Below are 27329 nucleotides of genomic sequence, written 5' to 3' on the forward strand. Positions count from 1 at the left end.
TTGATAAACAGTGTTGAGCTTGGTGACTTGGATCCATCTTAGCTTCTGGGAAAAATTAAAGAACTTGCAAAAAACCAACTTATCGATGATGTGGTCAAAACATTATGGTTGAAAAGACTTCCGGACAACATTAGAGCTGTTATTTGCATTGGTTCAGACGATTTAACGACGCTTTCTAAGCAAGCTGACACGATGGCCGAAATGCAGAGCATCTCAAACATATCAGCAGTTGGAAGTCAATCTGAAATTTTATCAAGAATCGAAGCACTTCGGGCTACTACCATTGTCAAGAGAATGCAAATACTGTTTGACATGTATCGACGGATATTCAAGATTCCAGACATAGCAGCAGAAACGGTTGCAAGAACTTTTGTTAGTGGATGGATAGCTTATTTTCGTGTACCTCAAGCAATTACAAACGACCAGGGTAAGCAATTTGAGTTTAAGTTATTTATAAAATTTTCAGTTTTAAATTAATAAATAATTTTTTTTAGTTTTCTGATACGCTTTCGTCTTTTAATGTTTTAACTTGAATTTTATTGAATGGGTGTTGGTCAAATTTAAATCAAGACCATTATCCATAAATTTAAACAAAGCTCTTATTTCAAACAACCGAAGTGTTTGTTTTTGAGTTGTATTCTTAATAAGAGGACCTGAATCTCATTGAAAATCATTCTATTGAGGTCAAGATTGAAGAGAGTAGACATAAGCTTTCTAACAAGACGAATCCCTGGAGAATTTTTTACTGAAATGTAGCACACAACTTCTTAAGACAAATTTCAGTACCTAGTTTGGTATTCATAAGAAAAATAGAATTAATTTAATTTTAACTAAAAATGAAATATTCCTTTTTAAAATATACAATAAATTGATATTTTTTGTATGAATGTTTTGGTTTTCTTAGATTTCTTCTTTTTAATTTGCAGAAAATGGACTCCAAATTCTTAACAATTAACTTACTTTTTATAAACCACAAATTAGTAAACATTGTTGGGGGCAACAATCAAAAACTGCAAGGACATCGACACCGCGATCAACTATTGCTTTCGTTCAGCATCGGGAGCACTAAAATTAACAAGGATCAAGGCTCTTAGACTTGAAACTGGGTATCACTCTTTTCATAATTTTGGCAAAAGAAGACTTAATAACTTAGTAACCAAGGCCCTTGCCCATCCAAAGATTCCCTTGTATAATATTGCCAATGCAATTACTAATTCAGAAACAAATAAACGGAAAAATTCGATACCTGCACTTGTAAAAGTATTAAGCTTGATAAAAGTCCATCCAAACTCCTTGTTTAAACCAGGTTCAATCAAAAATAGCCCACCCCCTTTGGAAACAAAATCTGCTTCAAATAGATACAAAATTAGTAGCATTTAAAAAGAAAAATACGACGGATGATATGTTCCAAGCTCTACACCAAGAGATGATCGAAAAGGTAAAAACTGATCACATTTTTTATAGTCAAGTTGGAACAGCATTCTCAAACCTCTTCGGACTGGCAAGGACTACTACCTAATGAACCAGCCAGCTACATTGCTGAACTAGCAGAAATTCAAAGGGCTATTTCAATTGCGAAAACTTATTTGGGACGAGGTATAATCCTAACAGATAACCTTGGGATATTAAAAGGCCTCCTACAAAATGAGACAAACCGGAATGATGGGTACCAAGGCATTCTAGTATCAAAGGCAATGGAATGGCGGATGATGTAGCCAGAGATTCTACTAAATTTTCACTTGTTATTGATTCGCCACATTTCTATCAATTCACTCACCAAATCTATTACCAGGAGCTAAAGATGGATCTTGAAGTTAGTTGATATAGCTGTAATACTTTTCTACGTACACATAATCCACATCACCTCCATAGAATAGGCAACTAACAAGGAAAAATTGCATAAAGATACTCCGAATCAGGGTTGGAAAATCTATTCTTACGACAAAACACCTATACAATAATGAACTTCTTTAGATATTTACAATAAATTTAATGAAATCTAATGTAAATATTTCTGTTTTTAACTATGAATGTTAACTAAAAAGTCATAACTTTCAACAATCACTGTGTTAAAGTTTCTTTGTAATTAAATTTAAGTGTTCTAAAAGGCAGCATTACTTATGGTCTTGTTGCCCTGGTGCCTTATTAAAAAATAATTTGTAAAATATTTGATTAAATTAATAAATAAATAAAAATACAACTGCCATTAAAATTGGATGGTAAATTTTCAGATTTTGTACCTTATACAAGCGCTAAATACAGAATAAACAATTATGTGTTACAATTATTTTGGCCATAGCTGTATGTATTTCTATTAGTTTTGTTTTCGAAGGAAGTATTGTATTGAAATAAATTAATAATGTACGCTTTTGACGTACATTGACGTATTCTATTTTTGCAACGATTTTAAGACTGATTGAGTCATGAGAAGTTTTTTTTTTATACTCAAAGGCTTGTCCTTTCTCCAATAAAAAGAATTGTATGTAATTTTATAATCATTATCCTGCTGAGCAATTGCTTTATTATTTCGATAATTATATGGTTTCATATACATTTATTAATCATATGGATAGTTTTTTGATATATAATTTGTCTTTTCTTTGAAGTATTTTATATGATAATTGTTTCTTCTGCCTAAAATAGGGGTAGACAAGTTAAAAATGATGTTACAAATGGCAGTTGCAAGCAGACCTTGCTTTGTAGCTCAGTTAGCACTGGGATTTGATAGCGCAGTTTTGATTTCATAAGTCTATGGATACTATAAATGAGAAATTATATGTTTTAGGCCGGTTTGCTGATACTCTTCTTAAATCTGTGCCATAACAAAGTTTCACTTACTAAGTTAAGTAAAAAAATTCAAATTGTGTAAAAGTATGAGTGATATTTCTTAAACGGCAAAGTTATGAAGAGATTGTGAAACGTTTTGCATTTGTTCAAAATTAATTAATAATGGCTTACAAGAAAAGGACAATAAATTCCAATTTTGCTTATCAAGAAAAAAACAATAATTGAAAGTAAAAATACAGATGGAGTTACGTGGAAGGAAAAAGAAACAGCTTGGGAGAGAATAACATCGAATTTTAATTCCCATTTGGATTCAGCATGCTACAGGACCGGTGAAGCACTCAACAAATTTTACCAAGGATAAAAATAGAAATTAGGAAGATGGCCGATGATGATGTAGATGGAATTTTAATATATTTCCTATACAGCTTTGCAATTTCTGTGCCAACACTTGAAATTATTCTTGAAACAGTTGAAACATGCATCCCTCCAAAATCAGCAATACTTAAAAGATGATTGCCTGAAGCAAGGAATTGTAGAGCTACCTATAGCTGGAAATTTTGTTCAACGATTTGTTATAAAAGTCATGTATCAAACCTGTTATAAGGCCGTTCTAGATCCTTCTCGATTTGTTCGAACACATGGATAGTCATCTTTTTAGTCAAACGAATTTTTTTGTAGAAGGCCAATTCATCAAAACTAAAAAAATACTCATTCCTATCGTAAATCTGATGGGGGACACCAACTGCAATCGATTTAAGAACCTCTACATCATCTTCCAGAAAATCGGCCAATTCAAAATTCATTTTTATTATTTTATTTTAGTTTGAACAAAGACCTAGTTTTTTTGGCACAACAATTTACTGAAATGTCATCACACAACATAATCTCCCAAGTGAAACTTAAGGTGTTACGCCGTACTACTTCTTCCTCGTAAAACCAGTTTCACTTAGGTCGATTTATGTCAAACTTTGAGTTCTGTGCAAACCATTAAGCAGAACTTAGTAACTTATGTGGAACTTCAACAGTTATGACTCGTATTAGCAAACGTGCCTTAATGGATTTGTATAACCGACAATTCATCGCTAGAGACATTGGGCAGGTTCAGACAACACAAGGGGCTTCATTTGTAGTCAACGTCATTCTTTTAACGTGAATTTTGACCAAGGCAACTATTTAGTTTTCCAAGTGACATGAGCTTCAAATTCAGAACTTTACTTCACAAACCTCTACTTTAAGTTCATAGTACAAATACTCACAAAAGCATTACTGACTTGACTTTAAAACATTTATAAGGCAAGCTACAAGTCCATCACAATTAGTATTGTGTATTATAAAAAAATATTACTTATTTCTTTTACAAAATGACAAGGAACCTTTTTACACAAAATAATAAATAAAGCTGTGCAGAAAATAAATAAATCATAGCCCAACAAAGTTCAGCTTTCAGTTGAAGGAAAAGACATAATAAACTGTCCTTTTGACAGAAGTAGACTTGACTTGATAGTAAGGGAGATTTTTCTTGACTAACTTTCCAGTCAACTTTCAAATTTTTGGCAGCTGGCCAATTAGATACTAGAAACGTGCCTCACTTTCAAGTCTCTTTTATCGCCTGAACCTGCTCATTTCTTCGCGTTCAGAAGGGAAATCCAGTCTTTGATTTTCATTTCGAAGAATCAATTAGAATTGTCAAATAATTCCCTTCCGAAGGATGGCAACTGGTGGAATTACAATTTCAGCATGTTGGCTTTTTGACTTGGTTATGTTTTACATATGGCGCCAAGTGGAACGTTACTTCTCGAAAGTGAGCTAAGAAGGGTACAACCTTGCTGAGCCAACTCATCAGAAGGAGATGTGAAATTCACTATTCATTCAAATATCGAGGAGATTGTCCAAATATAGGGAAATCAAACCCATTTTCTAACTGAATGGCCTTCATTTAGAATGATATACATTTTGTCGAATTAGCATGGTACACACAAAAAAGCGGTTAGCTCATTAAAATGGTCTTGTTTAAATTTACTTTATATAAAAACACAAATAATCCAAAATTTGAAACTTGATTTATCATCAACATGACGTGAAAACGATGTTGTTTCTTTATGTTTGCCTTCTACACCATCTGTGGCGTATACGTATTTTTTTTTTGATTTTGTTTGTGTTCTCGTCATTGATAAGGTTTTTGTTTTATCAGCTTTGTGATGAAAGAACAAATATTAGACTTATTGTTTTTTGTCTACCTTTATCAATTAAACATTTTGAAATAAGAATTTTCGAGATTATGAAAAGTGAGAGTTTTTTTAAAATGACTAATGACTGATAATACACAAATTACTCGAATCAAATGAATATTATGAAAATTGTCGAAACAGACGAATAATAAATCAAAAATGATAAAAAGATTTAAGAAAGAAGAAGAGATCAATGTGAAGTGATATTTATGTAAAAATTCAAACATGAATGTGATGTTTTTTTTTCAAAAACGTCATTTTGCTTTTTTAACAATAATAAAAGCCCTTTATTTCTATCTAACTTAAGTTTCAATTAACACAATTATTAATTTTATCACAAATTTCGATGGGAGTAATAATTAATATATTATTCGTTATTAGGTATTTTTATTTCGGATTAAACTCAACAAATAACGCCAACGGTTGCCAAAGTCCTGAAATAACATTAAAAATATATGAGATTGTTTTTTGTAGAGTTTTTTTAAGAATCTGTTTAAACTTGAAATTTCACTCAGAAATGACTGATTCGAATGAACAAGACTGCTAGACTCTCTCCAACATGCTTATCACACACTTTTTTTGAATGATGGATAAAGGGGGGTTTTAGCTTTACGCTTTTGATTTTGCAGGATCACACAGCATTTTTTTCGTTCTAAAATTCACTCTCTTTTTGTTACGGGTACAACAACAAGAACAACAACAACAACAACAACAAAAAGGATTTACTTGTTCAATTTGAAAATATCAGTTTAATTAGTAAACTTTTTAAGGACCATATTTAATAAATTTTTACAATTTTGTTTAGCTTACAAAAACAACAATTGTATAGGATTAAAAAAAAACACATGCAACTAAATCTAAATAAGAACAATAAACAAAAAAAAAGAAAAACTTAACATAAACAAAATCGTGTACTAAACTAAATATATTTAAAATATGTATAATCTTTGATAGTAGTTTATTTGTGTGTGTGTTTTGTTTTTAATATTGTTTAAAACAATAAAGAGTGTTAACAACAAAAACCATTCTTTTTTAAGAATTATATATCATTTGATCAAAGTCTAATGCCAATGTCAGTGTGTTTATATTTCTTGGGATGTTTTACCTGGTTCGACCAGTCACCGGTTGGTGTTGTGGCTCGATAGAATTTCGAACTGGTCTTGTTGAATATCGGCAAAAGTTCATTTGCTTCGTCAGATAAAGCCTGCAAAAATAAAACATTGATTTTAAGAGTGAATTATAAAAAAAAAACAATGTTTGGAGAGTTTTACCTTGAGGTAGATAATAGCATCAGTTCCATATCCCTCACATGAAAGCAGCACAATATCACCATGAAGATATCTTGCATATAGCCTTGAAAGTGGTAGGCCATATCCATACCCAGCTAAAGGTACCGTGTGCAAATCTGACTTTGAAGGTTGTGGCGCTGTACTGTACATATATTTAAACAGCTGATCTGTCTGTGATCGTGGAATGCCGCCTCCTTGATCGGAAATCTACCACACAAACAAAAAAATGTTTATTTAATAAATTGTGGTTTTGTTTTTGTTAAATTAGGTTAAATCAATATAGGAAGCAGTATTTTTTGACAACAACAAATTGAAGTGTACCTTAACACAAATATCCTCTTTTCCTTGAACAATAACAACTTGAATGGGGGGAAGTTTATTATCGTGATCATGGTATTCGAGGACAGCTCTCATAGCGTTTTTGAATAATTCAAAAAGCATATGGTATAAATGTGACGGTACATAAACTGTCCTAACTGGTAGACATTTATCTAACTCGTTGTATTGTCGTATCACAAGCTCTGGAGAAGCCAAATAATATTGATCACAGAGGAAACGAGCATTTTCATAGGCATCTTGAACGACTGCACTTATATCACAAGCTGGATCCAAACATCCAATATGTCTGCCTTGTTCAGTTGTTGGTTCACCAAAAAGTATTGCTATCAAATTACAAATTTGTTATTAATTTAATTTATAAAAAAAACTTTGGGAGTTAGTTTAAATAACTTACTGTGCTGATTTATAAGCATTCTTATACTAATTCGTGACATATAGAGACGATCAAGGAAATACTGAATGGAGGTTTCAATAGCAGGTTCAACAACACCACCTTGAGTTTCTTTTAGCTCGATAACTCCTTGGGCCATTGTTTGTACAACATCTGAATGACGGTTTCGAATTTGAACCAATGTAGAACAGAATCTAAAAAATTCCAATTAAATTAGTTAAGAGTGAATTTTTGAAAAAAATAAATTAACTTACTTTTCGAGATTTTTACTCGTGGGTTCCGAAAGTTCAAATTCTAAAACTTCTTCAAAACTACGCGCATACCATTGACTCACTTCACCAACTGACCGTGTTCCAAGTAGGTTTTCCGGAAGTAGGGCAATTTCTTTCATAATATTTGCCAATCGGACAGGAAGTTCTTTTCGCAGGAAAACGAAGGATTTTCGTTCACAAGCATTTTGACCTAAAGGAAAACAAAAAGAAGATAATATGAAATAATTTTAGTATCAGAATTCATAATTGATTGAAAATGATAGCGTCAACTTAAGTAAGTGTCAATAAAAGAGTAAAAGTGATTAATAATAAATTGATATCATGTTATTATAAGCAAATCAATAAAATCATGAAAATGATAACAACGACGATAGACGTGTCCCCAAAATGGGGTTGGTAATTCATCAAGTGGATAGAACTTGTGTCCTTGTTTTGGTTTTGTTGGTAAAGTGATATTTTGATTAGGTTCATTGTTATGATGAAATAAAGATTCTCATATCAGCTCCCAAAAGTTTAATGTCAATGAACAGCAATAATAATAATTTAATGTTTATCATCATTGAGCTGGGCCGATTTGTTTGTTCAAAAAATACGATTATTTTATGTTTCAAATGGCATGTACCCCTAAGAGGTATGTTATTTTTTTGAATTTTTAAACTTGCGTGAGAAAAGTACATTCGATTTGACAACATTAAAATGTTTGTTTAGGTGAGTTTATTTTTGGAGAAAATTCAATTTAAATGAGTGAAAAATGTTTATAGGAAAATGTTGAAACATTGACGTAGGAAAATTATGAATAAATATGTAAATGTTGATCAAATCGTTGATATTTTTAGACAGTAAATTGAAATGATAAGTGTATTTAAGAAATTTATTACATTTTTAAGCGTTGTATACATAAAAATAAACAGATGATTACATTGAGTTCTGACTTTTAAAAATGTTTATTATCTTTTTACGTTTATTTATTTATGGTTTCAGTTTACGAGCTTTTAATTTTATTTGTCATTTACTATTAGCTACTTAAACGAAGCCATTAATGATTTTTATTGCTCTTTTAAAAACTATTTATTAAATCAAATGAGAAATACATATGTATATATTCTTTAAACAATAGGTATAGAATTTATAGTTATAGTTACTATGGTCTTCATAATTGGGCAGGTTTAGACAACATAAGGGACTTAGAAGAAAGGCAAGTTTTAGCCAGCTGTCAAAAAATTGTCTTTCAATTAAGGCAACTTTATAAACAATAGTCAAGAAAAATCTTCCTATCTTTGAAGTCAATTCCTCTTATGTCAAAATGACAGCTAATCATATTTTTTGTTCAACTCAAAGTTGAACTTTATTACTTCTTGATTTATTTAATTTCTGCACAATTCTATTTGATGTTTTATGTAAAAGGGTCCCTTGTCAAATTTGAAATATTTATATAAAATACAAAATATAAGTCGAAATGGAATTGTAGCTTGCCTGAGAAGTGTTTTGTAGACAATTATGTTGTTGGTAGTTGTTGCACGATCAAGTCAAAGTAGAAGTTAGTGAAGTGAAGTTCCGAGTCTGTAGTTTATGACAGTTAAAAAACTAATTAACTGCCTTCGTCAAAATGTACGTTTAAAGAATGCAGTTGACATCAAATGAAGTCACTTATGCAGTCTGAATCTGCCCATTGAAACCCATAATTGGAATTTTTTGACAGGTCGTTTATGGCACGGGATACATTTTTCTAAGGGGCCGGTTATAGCTATCAGTAAAATTTTTGTTTTTAGTGTTTGAAAATGTTACAGATTTATTTCTAGCAAAAGATTGATGTAATAAGATGAATAGTTTTATTTAATTTATTCATTTTAATTTTTTTAATGATGAAATTTAATTTTCCTGAACAGCTGATTGCCAAAAGCCAAAAAAAATTCCATTTCGTTTTACTGTTGGTGTTCCAATTTTTTACTGTTCCGATCACATGACTTAAAATTTTACTGATGAAAGCAACAATAAACAAATTGTCTGAGGCGCGAAGCTCGATGTTATGATAGGAAGAAAACAACATGAACGCTCATCAGTAAAACATTCCATAGTCCTCCTGTTTCAAATTATACTGATAGCTGTAACCAGCCCCCAACGCAACTTTATTGGAAAGTTGATTAAAAAGTTAGTCAAGAAAAATCTTCCTAACTTTCAATGAAACCAATTCCACTGATGTCAAAATGACAGCTAAAATTTGTTCGCTACACTCAAAGTTGAACTTTATTACTCTATGATTTATTTAATTTCTGCACAATTTTATTTGATATTTTATGTAAAAGGGTTCCTTGTCAAATTGGAAATATTTCTTTAAAATAAAAAATTATAAGTCGAAATGGAATTGTAGCTTGATTGAGAAGTGTTTTGTAGACAATTATGTTGTTGGTAGTTGTTGCACTATCAAGTCAAGGTAAAGGTTAGTGAAGTAAAATTCCAAGTTTGAAGTTTATGACAGTTGAAAAGCTAACTAGATGCCTTTGTCAAAATGTACGTTTAAAGAATGCAGTTGACTGCAAACGAAGTCACTTTTGTATGTATTCTGAACCTGCCCATTGAAACCCATCATTAGAATTTTTTGACAAGTCGTTTATAGCACAGGACACATTTTTCTAAGCCATCTGTCATTGGAATTGTATAAAATTGGATCACAAATCAGTGCAATGATTCTTTTCACTTTTGGACATAAATTAATCAGCGGTTTAGCAAAATTAGTTTCCGTGCGGAAAATAAATTTAAAGAAAACATGTTAAAATATTCATTCAACCTATTTCTAATGAAGGCGTTCCAGTTTCTCTAAATTCCCACATTTCAGTTTTTCTACCAATGATCTTTCGTAAACTTAAAGCTTGATTTCAATAAACAAATAACATTTTATCAATGACAGAAATTTTCAATGATTGTTATAAGGGGCCAGTTATAGTTATTATTTGTTTTTAAAATTGAAATCAGACATTGAAATTTTTTGACAGGTCGGTTATAGCCATCGTTGAAAATGTATTTCATTTGGCGTATTTTATTGGTTAATTATAGCTAGTGCAGTAGTGGAAAATGTGAATAAAACATGTGTTCACTATTCACTATTTTAAATCTCCAAGGTGGTATCTGTGTTGTTTTTATGTATAAAGTTGAATAAGAGTTCAAGTTAATGTGTACATGCAGGTCCAGTCAGAATAGAGATGAGTATGAATTTAAAGATTGAAATGTCATAAGAGTGCCTGTTCACATTAAATTTTTAATGTTAGGTGTCAGCAGTGAGACAGGAAGATTATATGTGAGTGAAAAAGAGAGAGATGGGTAGATTACAGCCCAAATGCAAAAATATTCTTTGATTCAACTTGAAAGATTTTGTATTGTATGAAGGAAAGATAGATAGATCTCACGGGTGTGAGATAGGGTTGTGCAGATTGATTTTCTCTTCATCGTATGGGCACAACGAACATAATAAAACCCAGCATTGAAAATCCAATGTAGACAGGCACTTAAAGCCAAAAAAGCCAAAAGAAGGGTGTGAGGGGAAATTTTGTCCTTCCCCAAAAGCCCGTTTTGCCTACAAGCTCCCAGTTCCTGGCAACTCAGTTTTTATGTGTGAAAGGGCACAAATCAACGCTAAACACCCAGCGCAACAATTAAACTTTTTTTTCTCAAAATAAACTTACACTGCGATGACTGACGCGAAGCGAATCAGAGCGAATCATTCACAATGATAACAAAAATGACAAATAAACAATGCCGCGTCGGCGAACGTGCCACTTGGTTTTGGGCGAGTATCAACACACATCACACGTCAATGAATTTATATATAGCACTGTGATTATTGATGATTTTTGGGTGATGTCAAGTATTGAATATTTACAGTCTTATCGTAGATCAATATTTTAAACCAATTTATTTTTATTCTAGTGAAAACAGAGCACAAGAAAAATACGAACACATCCCCAAATAATAAAATCCTGCCAACCTTTAAGGAAAAAATATTTCTGGAACTGGATGAAGTGTCATTCTATTCCAAGCATTCCAAAACTTTATCTGAACTATTTATATGCACTATTTTTACTGCCTTATTTATCCGCACTATTTCTTTGTTGTTGTTTAGTGTGTAAGAAAATTTACCAATAAAAACGCCTATTGAAACTAAATTTCCTGATTGGAATCAAGAGTTCAAAGTTAGGGGCCAATTTTATAGCCATCATTGAAATCAATCCGGAAAAATGTTTGAATCGATATTTGACGGTGTTTCCCTTGGATTAGAAAAAAAATTTATATACTGATCGATCGGAAATCATACAAAGAATTTGTTTTAAGAAAAAAGTGTAATTGCGCATTTATTTTTGTAAAGAAATGTAATTTTTTATTTTGCGGACGGAAATTCACGACCTGTTAAAAAAGATCCAAAGTTTGTTTTCAATGATGAAAACCAATGATAGCTATAACTGTCAAATTAATAATTAAAAGTGAAACTGACTGGTGGGAACGCAAGAAAATGGAACACTTTCAGTAGAAAAATTTAAGGGGCTGTCTCATAGAATCCGTCGTATGCGTTGCAGCAACGGATCCGTTAACATTAACATACGAAACGAATACGTTGCGTTGTTTTGACAGCTTAGTTCAAGTTACTAGGTGTGTTCAGTTTCTGGAATCTAGTGCGTTCTGGGGAATTGCATAGTATTGTTCATGGCTGTTCATTGAAAACGATTTCATCATTGCAAACTTAAAAATGAACTAAAAGAAAAGTTCTGGGTTCAGTAATGTATATTTTTAGTAGACAAATTCTACAGCTTAACAACTTCATTTTGACACCAAAAATAAGAAAATTGTTTTAATCACTTTTAAATATGGAAACAAAATGTTTAATGTTGAAAACCAAATGAAAACTTACAGGTCTGTCAAAAAGTCCAATGATTGATTTCATTGATAAGAACCATCTATGTAAAACTACAACTGCTCTATTGGACTCTGAAAAAGTAAGTTTTGATGTTGGCAATACTTATTTAAATCGATTTAACCTCTTCTTATGGCGTGTTCTATTTAATATTCCCTTCAATATGCTGAATACAATTAAATATTTATATGGACAATAATATGTACATAGGTACAATGCCTTCAGGAAAAAAAAGGAAATAAGGAAATGTGAAAAAATTTGAATTGTCACATTATTATCTATTCATAGAAGAAGACACTATGTATATGCTGAAAAGGTCTTCACTGCACTTAACTTTCAAGCTACAAGTATAGTACCTATGCATAGTCATAAGTTTGATGGATATGTTATGGAAATTAAATTTTACATTGACAGATAGACATGCCGTATGAATGTTTGTTGTGCAATTTGCACATTTTCCATTTTTTTCCTTTAATTTGACAGACTGAGGTATAATAAAGTTCAATGAATTGATGTTTTCGTTTAGAACAGACAATCAAAACAAAAAATAACTTGTTTACCTGTTTTTTTAATAAACCTACATTAAACTTTAATTTTGACAGTTCTAGAAAAGAAATAAATACATTTATTTTGTCAATACTTGCAATGATTTTTTTCATTGGTAAATTTGCATTTCATTAGAAATTGATTTTTTTCCGACATCACTTTTGTTTCAATTCTTGTCTGTTTGGGGAACAAGTGTCAGTCCAACTGTCAAATTTTAATTTCATTTTGTTTTTGTTTTATGTTCTCCAGTGGTGGATATGAATTTAATTATTCTATATTTAAAAGAGAATTGTTTATGATAGCAAATGTTAATTTTAAATTAAATTAAACGATAACAGAATAAATTAATTTATTTTACCAATATAGAACCCCAAACACAATGAAATGGTTCTAATCTATTTTCTTGTTATGCATCTAAATGTCAAGTGCTACATGATGCCAAGTGACATAGTATTTGTGCAATGGGCGAGTTTCTAAATCCATAAGTAAAATGAGATTGACATTTTTTTCTTTTAATGTGATTTAATTTTATTTGTGAATAATAAATAAATTGATTGGTTTTGACAGCAGAAACACGAAAAATTGGTCTATATTTGTGACAGTACGAAAATATCTGGGATTTTAGAAATATAAACTTTCCAAATGACTACTTTAATTGTAGGTTTTTGATTTATAACATTGTTTTTTTAAAATTGATATTTTTAGAACTTAGTCTTTCCCAGAATTGTGTGTTTAAACGTCTATTTATTATATTAAGATCAAATATGTAATATTTATTTGTATATTGAAAAAAAAAAACAGAAATGTCAAAAATAGGATTCTGTCAGTGTTCAATTTCTTGATTGACGACAGACTCCTATTGTTAAAAGAACACTCCTTTTTTTAAATGGTGTTTTGGAATTTGGATGTCACAAATTGACACTTGTCATTAATGAACAAAATAATTCAAACCCTGGTTAGTAACTTTAAAAAAATACCGCCGAACGCCTAAACAACTTCTTAAGAAATACTTTCTCTACACACATAAATGTCAAATGATCAATTGTCAAATGGACCTAGTATTTGACGTCTGTTTAATTAAATGTCAAAAAGCAGTACTATGCCAAGCACAAAATGCCTTGACACTGTTTAATTAATTATGTAATTGCTTTGCACACCTTCGCCATTACAATTAATTTTCACACTAACAATGTACGTAGGTAATTAAAGGTGCCTTAATTTTCTTTGCATGCAAATATTTTGTGAGAAAATTTGAATTCCTCACGTTAAATCCGCTTTAATGGGCTATTTGCCATAATATTATAGATAGTGGCTGGAAATGCTTGTTACTAAAGTAACGAACAACGACGACACGTACTTCCTCTAATCAATCCTCTATAAATTTTTAACAAGCTGTCATGATTGATTGAAGTGTTAAGGTAATTTTGCTGTTTTCTTTTTTTTTTTGATTTCGTGTAAGAATTTCAATAGAATTAAATTTATATTGTGAAAATTCTACATACCATGTAAACAATTGTTAATAGGATAATGTTAGTAGTAAATCTATTCAAGTGTAGAGAACTTTTTATTCCTATAAATTGAAACAAAATGACATTGAATTGACATTCAGGAAGTATAATGTGCTTCATTAAGCTTCTAGAACATCTTTGAGTCGCTGTTGTTTTAAGTTTCAGATTAATAATGATAAAATAATAATAAAAAGTTGTATATTATTTGCATATATAAACATTAATGTCAATTTTACTATAATTTCTATACTCATCGACTGTAGAGACCCTGAGTCTAGTGTTTCTCATTTCCCGCCTCTCATATTTATTTATTTTTTTCAGAAACATTGTAAACAAAAGTATAGCAGATGTTCGGTCTTGCATTCGTTGTGAGAAATGTAACTATAAAATAAATATTTATTTAAATAAATAAACAACAAGAGGCTGTCATAACTTTTGTGCACTGCACGTTGACATATACGATGACAGATAGTGCTGTTTGTTAATTTGACACACTTAAAGCGCTCTCGGCATCATGATCATCGTTATGATCGCAATTCACCACATGATTCAAATTATTATAGGAGAGTAGACATTCGCTTTATTGGGATAGGTAATTGATATGAACATTAATTTGGGTTTAAAGTGGGTAAATGCTAAATGATCTAATGCTTTTTATATATAATCTTTTAAAATTAATTGAACCAATTGACAAATATTTTTAGGTTATGTTATCAAATATTAGGCTTGGAGACTGAGTCACAAAAATAAAAAGTTTCAACCTATCTTATAGGAGGTATATAAAATAAGTTAAGATAACAATGATTTAAAGAACTTTTGTAAACAAGTTTGAACAAATATTTTATGAGCCGCTAGAGCTTATCACGATGGAAACCATTATATGATCAGTATTTGTGTTAAAAGTTAAATTTATTATTAGAACTGTTTTTATGGTTGGGAGGCAGGTATTGGAAGTCAAAATATTTACTTAAAATTTACTATCTTAATTGATAAGTTTATGTGGGACAAATATTATGCTTTTTTTACTTTCATTAGATTGTTATAAGTTTATAAGACTGTGCTTAAAAGTATAAATAAACATCTTAGATAACATGTAAAATTGCAAACAACTATAAAAGTTGATTTGTTTTTGTGAAATACGATTTTTACTGATATGAATAAGATCGATTCTTTGCCCATTGGTTATTTTTATAAGAGGTAGTATTTTGAATAAGTCACTATTTGACAGCTGTCACTTTTGAAGCTGTCACATATTTTAACATTTGGCAAGTAAAAACTATGCTATTAATAAAAATGGAACGATACAAAATTCAACAAAGCATTGAAATTTACAACGAAAAAAAAAGTGAACATTTTAAAATAACAGTTCGTAATTTTGGAAGAAAATGTTCTTTAAGGTCATATTTCTCCAAGGGAATGTCACAATCGATTTAAATATTAAAGTTGGAATTCGTGAAGTTATCGACAAATGCGAATTGGTTATGGATAGCCGTGGTGGCTAACTGCCTGATATGATATAAACTAAAGAAAAATTTGTTTTCTTTTATTTCTATTTTAATATTAAAATGAAGCCTTATATTGGAAACCCATATATAAATATTTTAGAAGAAGAAGAAAAAGTGATCAAGCGTTTAAAACATATTTTCCTTGAAATCTGACACATAAACAGTGAAACAAAGTCTCTTAAAAAAGAAATATACAGTTATTGCTTTGATAATTGGTCAATTTAAAATAAGTGCTCTTTTAGTTGTCATATATCAATATTTTGTTCTGCTTTCAACTGTCAGTTAGCAGTCATTTATGATATTTTCGATTGATTTTCCAGACGACTTTCGAACCACGCATGACAGTGACAGTTTTTTTTAAGAAGAGAAAATTGAATCAATGTAAATTCAAGCCAAATTAGGTTGTTATTGCATAATTTAAACTTGATTTTGCTAGCACTTGACACCTGTCAAACTTGGTGTCAAACTGGAGTGTCACAATATTTATAAATAAATTAAAATTGTGAACAAATTATTAAAACATTCAACAAAGTTGGCGATTTAAATATTGCCAACAATATCATGCGATTTTACAACGTCAAAATTTGTCCTGTGGGTTTATGCAATATTCCATGTCAACGCGATAAATTTATAAACTCTAGATCATTTAGAACAAACTTTATTTAAGCTAAAAATCTTCCCGAAAAAGAAATTTGAATGATAACGCTGTGTTTATTTTTCGCAACCGAAAAATGAAAGACAGTGTAAACACTTCATAATTATTTGGATCTGTTTTAAAAGTTGTATTAGTATTTCTTTTTCTGGTTTTAATAAAAATCAACTGAAAGCAGCTATTCTTAGGGCGAACAAAATTCACTATTGCCGGAAATTCAAATTTGAACAACTCCGGAGTTGTTTTGAGCTCGAAATTTAATCGACAAGTTGAAATTTTTTTTATTTGAGTATTTAAACTATTACTTTACAAGTTTAGATTCAAAAGTTGGGCTGGGTTCAAAAAGATGTCACCTAAATGGCTGTCTCAACTTTTGGTTTGACATAATACGTTTATTCTTTATCTCCTTTATTTGCAGGAATAAGTTGTAAAATCTTTGCGTAAAAAACACACACAAATTAAGCAGAATTTCAAGAATCGGCTGATTAATTTTTAACCAGAGACTCCAAAAATAATGGTGGTGGTAAGCGTAAAAAGGAACTACCAGCGATCTTAGACTTTGGGTCTTACTGCAATCAATAGCCAATGAGTCATTACTGCAAAACGCTAGTCACAAAATTGCTTCATGTAAAGGACAAAATAAAGCAATTTCTATAGAAAAATTTTAATTATTTCTTTTTTTGACAACCGATGTCAAAACAAACAAAAATCCCAAGTTTATTTCATTAACTTCTTACATATTTTTTTTCATCAAATTTGGGTGAATAAAAACAACCTCACAAATTTAAGATAAAAATCCTCAAAGTAAGTTAAGTTTAACTTTGAGTGAACAAAATTGTTCTTAATTTCTGACATTTTTAATTTTGACAGCTTTTACTTTTGACAACTGCTTCATAAAATTTAACCGAATGGACAATGGAATGGAATGGTTTTTTTGTTGATAGGAAATCAATTTTTGTCGTCCTTTTTTAGAAATACAGGGTCCGGCAAAAATTTTTTTAGATATTTATATTTAAAGCTATTTATAGATAAAATGGCATTTCGGGTATAGATAGATAAAGGTCTACGTGCCGTTTTTAGTAATCATAATCATACGTTTTTCCGTATTTTTTCGAAGAAAATGGGCAAAAAGTTACAGTTAATGCAGATCGCTACTGTCACATGATTGAAACCATTCTCCAACCAAACTTAAATCAGTTTACTAATAACCACAAAGAAGTCTGGTTCCAACAAGATGGAGCCACAGCACAAACTTTACGGCGTTCACTTTTAAAATATGGTAGATATTTTTGCCGGACCCTGTATTACTTTACATAAGATTAAGTGACAGTCGTACCAGTGGCATAATGGTTAGTGCATTGGACTGTCATACCAGAGGTCTTTGGTTCAATCTCCGTCTGTGCCACCTAAAGCTTCTTTCACGGCTACTGCCTCTTGAGTAATTCTTGTCATGTAAAGAGCTTTCTCAAATTAGCTGTTCCGATTACGCTTAAAACTGTAGGTCCCCTCCATACCTGACAACATTACACGCACTTGGGAATGGTTTAGAGTTGTAAGACACTGGTTGGAAGTGAATTAACAGTCGTTTAAGAAAAAACTGGTCTGGTGTCGACAACATATTAACAACTTTAATTTGGACAGACAAACTTTTCCTGATATTATTTCAAACAAGTCCAAATTTGAAAATTTAATCAAATAATTCCATGTACGCTTAGCAAAATGATGTTCAAATGGTAGACATGTGCATTCAATAGGACACAAGCGTCCACAGGTTTTTCTCAAAGCCCACCTCTGTCTATCAACTCCTACTCTCACCTCCCCGCGGTGAACATCGGGTGCCTAGTACCTCAACTGGGGATTGGGTTCTAACCCCAGTGGAAAGTTGTAGACTCAGGCAAAAAGTCTTGAGTTTCAACAGTGTAAGCGAGCGCATCACGGCAATCTGCATCAAGGCTAAATTCGCCAAAATAAGCCTTATATGCGCGCATGCCCCAACGGAGGAGAAAGATGAAGACACCAAAGACATATTCTTCGAGCTCTTGGACAAGACATATGAGCAGTGCCCTGGCTATGACATTAAAATTGTCTAAGGAGATTTTAATACCAAGCTAGGAAGAAAACACATCATTAGTGGCATAATAGGGAGATACAGCCTGCACGACACCACCTCCGACAACGGATTCAGGCTGATCGATTTCGCTGCGGGGCGAGACGTTCTGGTAGCTAGTACGCAGTTCACGCATTTTAATATCCACATTGCGATCGACGCACGACACTTCTCCAGTATCCAGTATATCCGAACATACCGAGAGGCCAACATTGACTCGGGCCAATACCTCGTTGTAGCCAAGGTACGGCTACGGATATCCCGATCCAAGCCAAAGCAAGGATGTGCTGTGAGAAGATTCGACGTTAGACGGCTACAATCGGAAGAGACTGCCATGTCCTTTTCCGATCGAGTTTCTAATAACCTCTTAAGGAGTCATATGCTGCCTCCATTGAGCATTGAAAACCAGTGGCGACATTGCCTTGCAGCCATCAGAAATGCCGCCTCTGAAGTGCTAGGTTTCACACGGCCACATCAGCGAAACCCCTGGTTTGACGACGAATGCCGGCAAGCGCACGCAGCGAAACAGCAGGCATACAAAACGGCTCTGCACAGGAGGACCAGAGCTGCTCTCGAGCTCTACGGGCAGAAGAGGATAGAGGAACATCTGCTTCTTAGATGGAAAAAAGGGAGCATGAGAAGCGCGCGATCGAGAAGATAGAAGGATGTCACAAAATGAGTGAGGTTCGTAAATTTTACTAAAAGGTAAAAAAAACCTCTCAATGGTACCAGCTACGAACCAAAGCCTGTAAGGACCTGAGAATATGAAAAGACCACTTCTGAAAATTATATAACGGCAATTATGATCCGAATTCCGCTGTAAAGGAGATAGAACCACTCAACCTAGGCGACGCAGATCAACAATTCCGTCTACTCGACCTCGACGAAGTGAAGACAGGTTTATCTTAACTGAAGCCAAACAAAGCTGCTGGAGCTAACGGCATCGCTGCCGAACTATTTAAAGCAGCAGATGATGACTTGGAAGGGAGCATGCACCAACTCATCTGCAAAATATGGTCGGAAGAAAGCATGCACGTCCGAAGCCGTTTGTCAACAACCTGATAGGTCATTATCGGTGTGGCTTTAGACCAGAAAAGTCCACCATTGACCAAATATTCACAATACGGCAGCTCTTGGAAAAAACCCAGGAGCTTCAAATCGATACCCACCATTTCTTTATCGATTTTAAAGCCACGTATGACAGCATCTATAGGGAAGAGCTCTACCAAGCAATGTCTAGTTTTGGCATCCCTGTCAAACTTATCCGTTTGTGCAGAATGACGATGAAGAATGCACGTTGCTCTATCAAGGTCGGAAAAGATCTCACCAAAAAAGGTTTTAGATAAGGCGATGCACTGTCATGCGATTTCTTCAACATCGTTCTGGAAAGAATTGTGCAAAACTTCAAACAATCTTCCAAAGGTCCATTCAATTACTCGGATACGCAGATGATATTGTATTGACATAATTGGAAGATCAAAGCGTGATGTCAGTGGAGCGTTTTTGAGCACTGCGACGGAAGCAGAGAAGATGGGTTTAATGGTAAATGAGGGCAAGACGAAGTTTATGCTGTCATCAAAAAAAGACATTTAACAACGAGGCACGTCTTGGAAAAAACGTCATCATGGACAGCTATAACTTTGAGGTAGTTAAGGACTTTGTCTACCTAGGCACCACTATTATCACAGACAACGACACCAGCGCTGAAATCAACCGAAGAATAACTCTTACAAAATGCTGCATCTTTGGCAATTGAGTAGTAAAGTCCTCTTTCGAGCATCTAAAATCACCATCTATAAGGCACTCATCATCCCGGTTTTCATTTATGGCGCTGATGCCTGGACTCTGTCAAAGAAAGAGAGAGCGTCTTAGGATGTTTCGAGAGAAAAATTCTTCGTGTGAATTTTGGTCCCGTACGCATAGATGGAGAATGTAGGAGAAGATATATCGACGAACTGTACGGGCAGTACAGCGACACTGACCTAGTTAGCAGAATTAAAGTCCAACGGCTTAGATGGCTAGGTCATGTAGAGCGGATGGACATCAACGCTCCAGCCCGAAAGGTCTTCTAATCCAATCCCGAGGGACACCGCAGTAGAGGAAGACCGCGACTCAGGTGGCGCATTTAGGTGGGTGAAGACCTCAACCAACTTGGCGTGCGAAACTGGAGACAGCTAGCTAGGGACCGAGCTGGCATGTTGGTCGAGGCCCAGGTCCGCACCGGACTGTAGTGCCACCTTAAGTAAGTAAGTACGCTTAGAAAAATGATTTAAACTTAGCTCCAGACTGTAACTTTTTGGCGTACGGTAAGAAGGTCTTAAGTCGAAAAATTGCATTTTAGGATTTTGCGGTGGTGAATAATGGCCTTTTTTGTCTCCTTCATTTCATACTAACAACTTGAGCCTCAAACAACTGTTAAATATCCTACTAATTTAATCTGTAGACAATAACACTGAATAAATCATATTTGTTTTGATATAAACGTCATAAGATCAGTTTTTGACCTAAGTCATTTTTGCCTAACGTCAAAAAATGTTTCCACGAAAACACCTTTAATTATCTTTTCGATGACCAATGGAAATTTTTAATGTTTAGATCGATCTCGTGAGCTTTTATATTGCAATATGTACACACATTTTTTGAATTTGTATTTTTATTTTGTGGCTTTATTCATTATTAATTATCGTCTACTTAATTTTAGAATTTTATATACATAAAGCCACAAAGACTAAAATTATATTTCCTATTTTTTTTTTCAAATTTGTTGTTTTTGTTTATGGTTACTTTTCTAGATCATTTTTAAATTGTATCAAGACATTGTCGTATTTCGCATAATGGCATTGAACATTTTTTTTTTCAAAATAAAAACGAAACAAAAACTATCATTTATTCGAATATCAAAACAAGTTTTAGCGTAGGCAAAGAAAAATATAGTTGAATTAATTAATTGAACATAAACAAAACACAAACAAAAACACATAAAAATAAAGAGGTTAATGACTTAGTGCGGCTTGTTGTGCTAGTTAAAAACATTATTCGAATTTGTTTCATCAATTCAGAGACTGCTCAAACTTCATAGATATAGTGAATATTTCAAATATGTAGATCTATCAGCTCAAATTGTGCTTCTTCTTTTTGAAGAAACTTTAGAAGAATTTCGTGGTTTTTCAAAAGCATCTGTTTTTCAAATTATAGCTAAATTTTTTGTCATTTGATTTATTTAAGAGGAAGTTCGTCACGAAAATTTTCCAAGATCTCAAAATAATTTTTGTTTTCCAAAAAGTTTAAGTAGATATTTTTGAATCATCATCATTATCAGCATGTGGGATAGTGTGAGTAACCTGAAGTAAACAACATTTTCCAATCCAGCAGCTATTTGAAAATGAAATCAAAACAAAGCGTTTCCACAGCCGCACGTAGCTCTGTACATGTTTTTACTCTATTTTGTTGTTTTGAAACAATAATGAAAAGCTTAAGGCAAAGTCAATTCCAATGAATCACTCTCAAACCGAATGAAACAAAACAAACAAAAAATAATAAAGTTGCTCCATGTAAATTCGCAATTGCTACGAAGATAGCTTCATACGATGCGGGACGGTGCGGGCATTGATATCGAATTGAAAATAATAAGACCTTGCGGTTCATTTTGAAATTGTTTGCAATAAAATTTGTGTAATTAATGACTTAAAACGAAGGCACTCTGATGATGAACCTCCACCACAGTCGCGTCGTCGTCGTTGGCGTCTTTCAGTACAGTACAGTCAAATATACAATATACAATGTTGCATTCCATTTTTGAACGACTGTACTCGTACTAAATAAATATAAGAATATAACAAAAACACAATTAAACAATTTGTTTTTCAATGCGATAATGGAATATCCGTAAGCCATGAGACAATAAGTAAACAATCCACTTGTACTTTGGAACTTGAAAAATTAAAATTCTAAAGGGTGTTTTTGTTTTAGATTTTTTTTATTATAAAAGTCTACTATTTTTTATTTATACCGATCAGTGTTGAATTATTTTGCTAACTATTATTAATATTTTTAATAAATATTTAATTTTTGTCGTTCTTAAAGTTCAAGATTGAAACGATTTGCAACAATATGTCTTCATTTCATCGTTCTTAATCTGAATGTTGAAGTGTCAAATTGTTTTGATTTGTAATTGTCAAAGAGAACTGTCAAAACGAATGATTTGCAATTTTTTGTCTTGGAAGACAATGCAAATAAAAAGAAATGTGTCATATAAATCGGACCACAATGTTGTATGTGTTTTTTTGTGTTTGGTTATAGAAAATTTAATTTTTTATTTTTGATATTAGGAGTTTGACAGATCAACAGTTTATAAAAACAGTCCTTCATAAATGGTTGTAATGAATATCAAAACTTAGAAAAAAAACGATTATTGAACAATTTTTTTTTGACATATCAACAAGGGTTTACTATAGGTTGAGTTCAAAAATGCAACTAGCTGCACAAGTCATGCCGACAAAATTCATGCAATGCATTTATGAACAGAAAAACTTCTGCAAGAATGCAGCAGATATCCAATATCAAAAACCATTTCATAAATGTCACCAAAGTAGGCGCCTATAAAAAAGTAAGTCAGAAGTAATTAAGTTTTTTCTTTGAGTTACACGGGTTTTGGTTTTTTAGTGTCTAAACGAACTTCTCTCAAAATGTCCAATAAATTTTATTTTATTTTATTATATTTTATTAGGACTTATTTAAAATGTTTTCAATAGAAAAAATTCATTCATTTCTATGAAGTGAAAATATTATATTTCAACTTATTATTATCAAATCATTTTATATTTTGCAAAGAATTGAATTAATATTCATTTATTTTACCTACACATCTTGTTCTGACATTTTCCTGTAGAGCGGCAACAGAAATAAAATGACTGTAGGTTTGATCGCATTTCAGCTGTCAGACTGTTTTTTTGAACAGAGTTACCGACTGCAGTAATGCAGTGTATTTACATTTATTAACGCAAATCTTGCATTACTGCAGCATTTTTACATTAATGAACTTACCCATAGTTAGAAAAAGGACAGATTACATAAGAAGAGTCAAACGCTTTTGTACTGTCAAAGTGAATGATTTGTATTGTATTTTAAAATATATTTTATTTACTTCATCAATTTTAATTAAATTTCTCAACCAAGTTAAGAACAGCTTCAATTTTTCTTTCTTTATTCATTTTACGATTTAAATTTATAAAAAGGTTTTTTTTTTTATTTTTTAAATTGGTTTTAGTTTGACAGATCAACAATTTGTTACAATAGTCGTTCCTAATTGATTCTAAGAAATTTCAACAATTCGCAACAATGACACTTAACGATTTGAATGACAGTAAAAGTATACAATAGTAATAAAAAGAACAGACCATGCTTGAAAATGTTGAACTGTCAAAGTAAATGTTTTTTTTTTAAATAAGCTTTGTGAAATATTGAGAACATATTTTATGAGGTGAATATTAATTTTATTATTAAATTTCTCAAGTAAGCTTAAAGCAGAGATAATTCTTACTCCTTTATTTATTTGTTCGATTAAAAGCTATAAAAACAATTATTTAGTTTGTGGTACTGACATTTTGACAGATAATCAATTTTTTATAAAATTCATTCCGTAATGGCTGCGTTCAATATCGAGTTGGATAAATTATGTGGATTATTAGATACCATATTGAACGAGTTTGATACATAAATTGAGATAGAATTTTCACTAATCATTATTCTGCTATTCATTCCAAGTGAATCTGTGTATGTCGGTAACGTCGGTAATACTGCGCGGTATTCTTCTATTCACGTGAAAGTATTCTATTCTATACAATTCAGATCCGCGTAAAAAACGCAGCGGATTTTTCATTTGATGTCTGGTTTGTTATTTTTTGTAAGCAAAATGTAAGTGAAAACTAATTTATTGCAAAATTTAGAATATTTGTTTTATAAATAAAGGAATATTAAAATTTTTAGCGGAAGAAAGACACTTTTTAACTTTTCTCTGAAGCGCTCTGTTTGAGGATTCTCTTATTCCCATGCTTACAATTGGAATAAAAAGTCTAATACTGCCCATTTCCAAAAATTACACGAACTATTCTGTGTAGGTGGGTTGATTAAAATTAATTTTTGTATGAATCAAAACAATTTATCCAACATTCCCAATATTTTTATATGAACAGCTGTTTATTTAAATGTCAAATTAGTTCCGGATAATGTAGTTCACCCGATGGATAGCAGAATGCAAAGGAAGTGTGAAAGGAAATCGAATGGGTGAATCGAATACACGATCCACGTGAATAGCAGAATAGGGCTGATTTCAATGGATAACTTTAATAATTCACTAAATTTACACCGAAAAACCATACATGCATATAAACTTGAAATTAATTCTCGTGTTCCTTCAAATTTATCCATATGTTAAAACAGCTGTTCTGTCAGAAATTCTTGGATACCATTGATTTCTTTTTTGGCATCTCAGCTGTTTTGGATCAGCTGTTATTTTGCAATTAAACTAACTTACAAAAGGTATCCGGATACCCCATCCGTCTGAGATTAAACGCAGCAAATGATTGCAAAAAATATCCAACAACGGCTCCGTTGGATAGGGTATGTTGGATAGATGGATTTTTAGATACCTTGTTGAACGAGTTGGATAGCTGTATTGAGATTGTTGTCAAAAAATAAAAACAACTTTCAGCTGTTCACAAAAAGCAGATAAACATTTATGGCTGAAACACATACACGCTTCAGCTTTAACCATAGGAATTCAATGCATGCTATCACAATGGAGCTTCGACCTCACGTTTCGTTTGACAATCGTAAGGAAAAGAACGTAATGTAACGTAATGTGACTCTAAACGGAAGCTCTAATTCAATTAATTTAAACATGTGCTTTGTCTGACAGCTCAACAGCTGTAAAAAAATGTCAACAAACAAAATATTTGCTCTTTGGAGGAATGAAATAATAGAAATGTCATTTAAAGCAACCTCAAAGCAGGCCTATCGTAACGCAGACGAAGCCAAAGCTGAAGCGTGTTTGTGATTCAGACATTAAGCTTCGAAGTCAAAATTATTCTAAGATTAAAAATTTAATGGATAATTCAACTGATACCTAGATGTAGTTTGGAAGAATTTCGATCTCATTTCCGAATGAGCAGAAGTTGCAACTTCAACTAACATTTTGTGTCTTTTTATTTACCAACAAATACAAAATACTGAAATAAATTTTCAAATTTCTTCAAATTCAAACATGTGTTGAATCAGCTGTTCTGTCAGATACCTACATACCTCAGAAATTCTTGGATAGCTTTGGATTCCATTTTTGACATCTCAGCTGTTTTTGAACAGCAATTATTTTACACGTAAAACAATATCTGTCTGAGATTGAACGCAGCCATTGAGACAGATATTATGAACACAACTATAACTCTTTAAAAATATAGCTTTTGTTCCGCGCACTACGGACAAAAAATAATTATTGACAACTGACAGTTCGAGTAGGCCTTTGACAAAAAAATATCAATTTCAAATCGATCTCAAATCGATACAGAGGAATAATGTTTGAAGGATTACATATTTCTTAGTACACTGGTCGAAAAGTCTTTGTTCATGGCAATCATATTGCACTTTTTCAATTGATTTCGGATTGTGTTAATATAAATCGGACTACAAAATCATTCTATGATGAAAGGTTTTTGAGATATTACTTTTAGAAATTCAAAAAAACGCACACATGAGGCTTTTTGAGGTTATATAAATGTATGAAGTAGTTTCCAAATTTAATATCTCTATCAACATTCAGGTAAAATATTTATAAGATTTTCGAAAAATCTTCTTCCTTACAAAAATCTTAAGGAAAAGCTGATCAGTTTATGTTAAAAGAGATTTTAACCGTTTTTGACCGTCTGTAACAATTTAAAAGAAGTATATTTAAAAAATCTTTTAAAAAAAGTATTATTTTGCTTGTGAAACAGAAAAAAATAATAAAATCTTGAAGCTGGGACAAAAAAAAACACCCTTTACATCACAATTGATCCAAAGTAAATAATATGACAACAAATAAGGTCTTTTCAATAAATGTAATTCATTTCAAGTCAAAAACCTTCCCTTTTGTTTTACAGCTTTACAACCCCAGAGACTTTATTATATTTTCCTCCTTTTTTCTCATTTTTATTTTTATTTTCATTATTATTGGTGCACGGAGGCTAAAATAATTTGTTTATATGAAGAATTATTTTTGCTATCAACAAAAGAACACACAATGGAACTAACAAAAGAACATATTATTCATAAGTGGAGGCTTGTCACTTTGTCATAAGATAAGGCCAACGAAAAAAAAATAATAAATATTTCAATATTTCTTGGCCTGGTTGGAAAATAGATAAGAAAGACTTATTCTTTTTTCAGAACCAATGAAACTGAAAAAATACGATTAAATTGAAATTAATTTCAGTACATTGTCTGTCCACCTCGAGGTATTATGAATTCTGCTTGGAACTGGATTAATGTAGATTTTCTTAATGTGCGTGGCTATGGATCTATAGAAGTCTCTAGTAGGTTAGTTAGACGACATAAAGTTACGCAATCCTTAAAGAAACAAGCAACAAGGCCATAATTACTTTACGTCTACAGTTCATTCTAGTTAGGTTCATGGCCTTTTTTATTTTCACTTTATTTTTTGATTATTGTATATGTATTCATGTATTTGAAAAACACGATGAAGAATTATAGAAGCACTTTAATTTATTATTATTTTTATTATTGGACTCGTATTTTTACACCAGGCTATTAATT

The 27329-nt window shown here is 31.9% G+C and overlaps 2 protein-coding genes across 4 annotated transcripts in view; both read right to left on the reverse strand.

Annotated features, from left to right (window-relative positions):
* Window positions 1–27329, reverse strand: part of LOC129951235 (succinate dehydrogenase assembly factor 3, mitochondrial) — a 451002-nt gene that overhangs the window by 406166 nt on the left and 17507 nt on the right. The window lies entirely within an intron of this gene.
* Window positions 1–27329, reverse strand: part of LOC129951230 (pyruvate dehydrogenase (acetyl-transferring) kinase, mitochondrial) — a 40565-nt gene that overhangs the window by 3374 nt on the left and 9862 nt on the right. For 2 of the 3 annotated variants that reach the window (XM_056063301.1, XM_056063299.1), the window contains exons 2-6: window positions 7289–7496; window positions 7038–7228; window positions 6626–6966; window positions 6287–6511; window positions 6121–6219 (exon numbers count right to left, since the gene is read on the reverse strand). In XM_056063301.1, coding sequence (XP_055919276.1) covers window positions 6121–6219; window positions 6287–6511; window positions 6626–6966; window positions 7038–7228; window positions 7289–7496 — 1064 coding nt within the window. Of the gene's footprint in view, window positions 1–5359; window positions 5450–6120; window positions 6220–6286; window positions 6512–6625; window positions 6967–7037; window positions 7229–7288; window positions 7497–27329 lie in introns of those variants that run through there. The other variant, XM_056063300.1, reaches the window with a different exon arrangement.

The sequence above is a fragment of the Eupeodes corollae genome, chromosome 3 (assembly GCF_945859685.1).
Source record: "Eupeodes corollae chromosome 3, idEupCoro1.1, whole genome shotgun sequence".
Classification (NCBI taxonomy): domain Eukaryota; kingdom Metazoa; phylum Arthropoda; class Insecta; order Diptera; family Syrphidae; genus Eupeodes; species Eupeodes corollae.